Source organism: Babylonia areolata, chromosome 22, assembly GCF_041734735.1.
Source record: "Babylonia areolata isolate BAREFJ2019XMU chromosome 22, ASM4173473v1, whole genome shotgun sequence".
NCBI classification, from domain to species: domain Eukaryota; kingdom Metazoa; phylum Mollusca; class Gastropoda; order Neogastropoda; family Buccinidae; genus Babylonia; species Babylonia areolata.
The window spans coordinates 2085324-2087823 of NC_134897.1; the positions used below are offsets into that span (position 1 = coordinate 2085324).

Sequence of the window (2500 nt, forward strand, 5' to 3'; positions counted from 1 at the left end):
CCTTCAACCATTGTTGTCTTTTATCTATAGCCCATCGACCGTTGCTTCCTTTGTCTACTGGCCTTTAACCATTTTTGTCTTTTATCTATAGCCTATTGACCATTGCTATCCTTTGTCTATTGGCCTTCGATCATTGTTGTCTTTTATCTATAGCCCATTGACCATTGCTATCCTTTGTCTATTGGCCTTCGATCATTGTTGTCTTTTATCTATAGCCCATCGACCATTGCTACCCTTTGTCTACTGTCCATCGATAATTGTTACCCATGGTCTTTTGCCCATCGACCATTTCTGTCAATCTTTTATCTGTCCACCATGGACCATGTCAATCTTTTGTCTGTTCATCATGGACCATGTCAATTGTTTGTTCACCATGGACCATGTCAATTGTTTGTCTGTTCACCATGGACCATGTCAATCTTTTGTCTGCCCACCATGGACCATGTCAATCTTTTGTCTGTCCACCATGGACCATGTCAATTGTTTGTCTGTTCATCATGGACCATGTCAATCTTTTATCTGTCCACCATGGACCATGTCAATCTTTTGTCTGTTCACCATGGGCCATGTCAATCTTTTATCTGTTCACCATGGACCATGTCAATCTTTGTCTGTTCACCATGGACCATGTCAATTTTTGTCTGTTCACCATGGGCTATGTCAATCTTTGTCTATTCACCATGGGCCATGTCAATCTTTGTCTGTTCACCATGGACAATGTCAATCTTTTATCTGTTCACCATGGACCATGTCAATTGTTTGTCTGTTCACCATGGGCCATGTCAATTGCTTGTCTGTTCACCATGGACCATGTCAATTGTTTGTCTGTTCACCATGGGCCATGTCAATCTTTTATTTGCTCACCATGGACCATGTCAATCTTTTATCTGTTCACCATGGACCATGTCAATATTTTATCTGTTCACCATGGACCATGTCAATTGTTTGTCTGTTCACCATGGACCATGTCAATCCTTTGTCTGTTCACCGTGGACCATGTCAATCTTTTATTTGCTCGCCATGGACCATGTCAATCTTTTGTCTGTTCATCATGGACCATGTCTATTTGTTCACCATGGATCATGCCAATTGTCTGTTCACCATGGACCATGTCAATCTTTTATCTGTCCACCATGGACCATGTCAGTTGTTTCTCTGTTCACCATGGACCATGCCAATCTTTTCTCTGTCCACCAGGGACCATGTCAATCTTTTGTCTGTTGCCCCCACAGAGGTAACACCAAAGCCACCACCAGTGACGACGATGACGACCACAACGACGACGACCACGGCCTACCTGTGGGTTCCGAGGGGCGTGACCTCCAAGAACATCCACCACCACGGGAGCGGAAGCCGGCAGAAAAAACCCGGAAGTCCCATGGTGATCAGCCAGCCGGAATCAGCCAATCAGAACGCGGATCGTCTGGGTCCCGGCCAGTACGGCAGTACCCCTGGAGGTCTGTCTCCCTACCAAGGTGACCACTGTTTCCTGGTGGTATTTTTTGTGTTGTTTTGTGGTGTTTCGTGTTGTTTTTTGTTGTTTCGTGTTGTTTTGTGTTGTTTCGTGTTGTTTTGTGTTGTTTCGTGTTGTTTTGTGTTGTTTCGTGTTATTTTTTTCTTGTTTCGTGTTGTTTTGTGTTGTTACGTGTTGTTTCGTGTCGTTTTGTGTTGTTTCGTGTTGTTTTGTGTTGTTTCGTGTTGTTTTGTGTTGTTTCGTGTTGTTTTGTGTTGTTTCGTGTTGTTTTGTGTTGTTTCGTGTTGTTTTGTCTTGTTTCGTGTTGTTTTGTATTGTTTCGTGTTGTTTTGTGTTGTTTTGTGTTGTTTCGTGTTGTTTTGTGTTGTTTCGTGTTGTTTTGTGTGGTTTGTGTTGTTTTGTCTTGTTTCGTGTTGTTTCGTGTTGTTTTGTGTCGTTTCGTGTCGTTTCGTGTTGTTTTGTGTTGTTTCGTGTTGTTTTTTGTCGTTTCGTGTTGTTTTGTGTCGTTTCGTGTTGTTTCGTGTTGTGTCGTGTTGTTTTGTGTCGTTTCGTGTTGTTTTGTGTTGTTTCGTGTTGTTTTGTCTTGTTTTCTGGCGCTCCCACAAACTGCAGACACTTTGCTTTCTATATCCCGACGGTGACGAATGATGACAGGGGTGATGGAGATTGTTGTGGGGGTTCGTTCAGGCTGGGGAATACTTGACACGGCTGTGTTCTCTGCAAACACGGTAACCTGTCTGTTACACTGTCACTGCAAACACTGTAACCTGTCTGTAACACTATCACTGAAAACACTGTAACCCGTCTGTAACACTGTAACCTGTCTGTAACACTATCACTGCAAACACTGTAACCCGTCTGTAACACTGTAGCGTGTCTGTAACACTGTCACTGCAAACACTGTAACATGTCTGTAACACTATCACCGGCCTCAAACAGGCTGAGAGATTCCGATGCCTGCAGTGCTGGTCAGGAAATCTGAACAAAGACGCATCAGAAGTAGGTGGTCCTTGACTGTGTGGTCCA

The 2500-nt window shown here is 43.6% G+C and overlaps 1 protein-coding gene across 1 annotated transcript in view; it reads left to right on the forward strand.

Moving 5' to 3' along the window:
• LOC143297485 (lachesin-like) overlaps positions 1-2500 on the forward strand; it is an 89765-nt gene that overhangs the window by 75273 nt on the left and 11992 nt on the right. The window contains exon 8 of the mRNA XM_076609884.1: positions 1233-1457. Coding sequence (XP_076465999.1) covers positions 1233-1457 — 225 coding nt within the window. The remainder of the gene's footprint in view (positions 1-1232; positions 1458-2500) is intronic.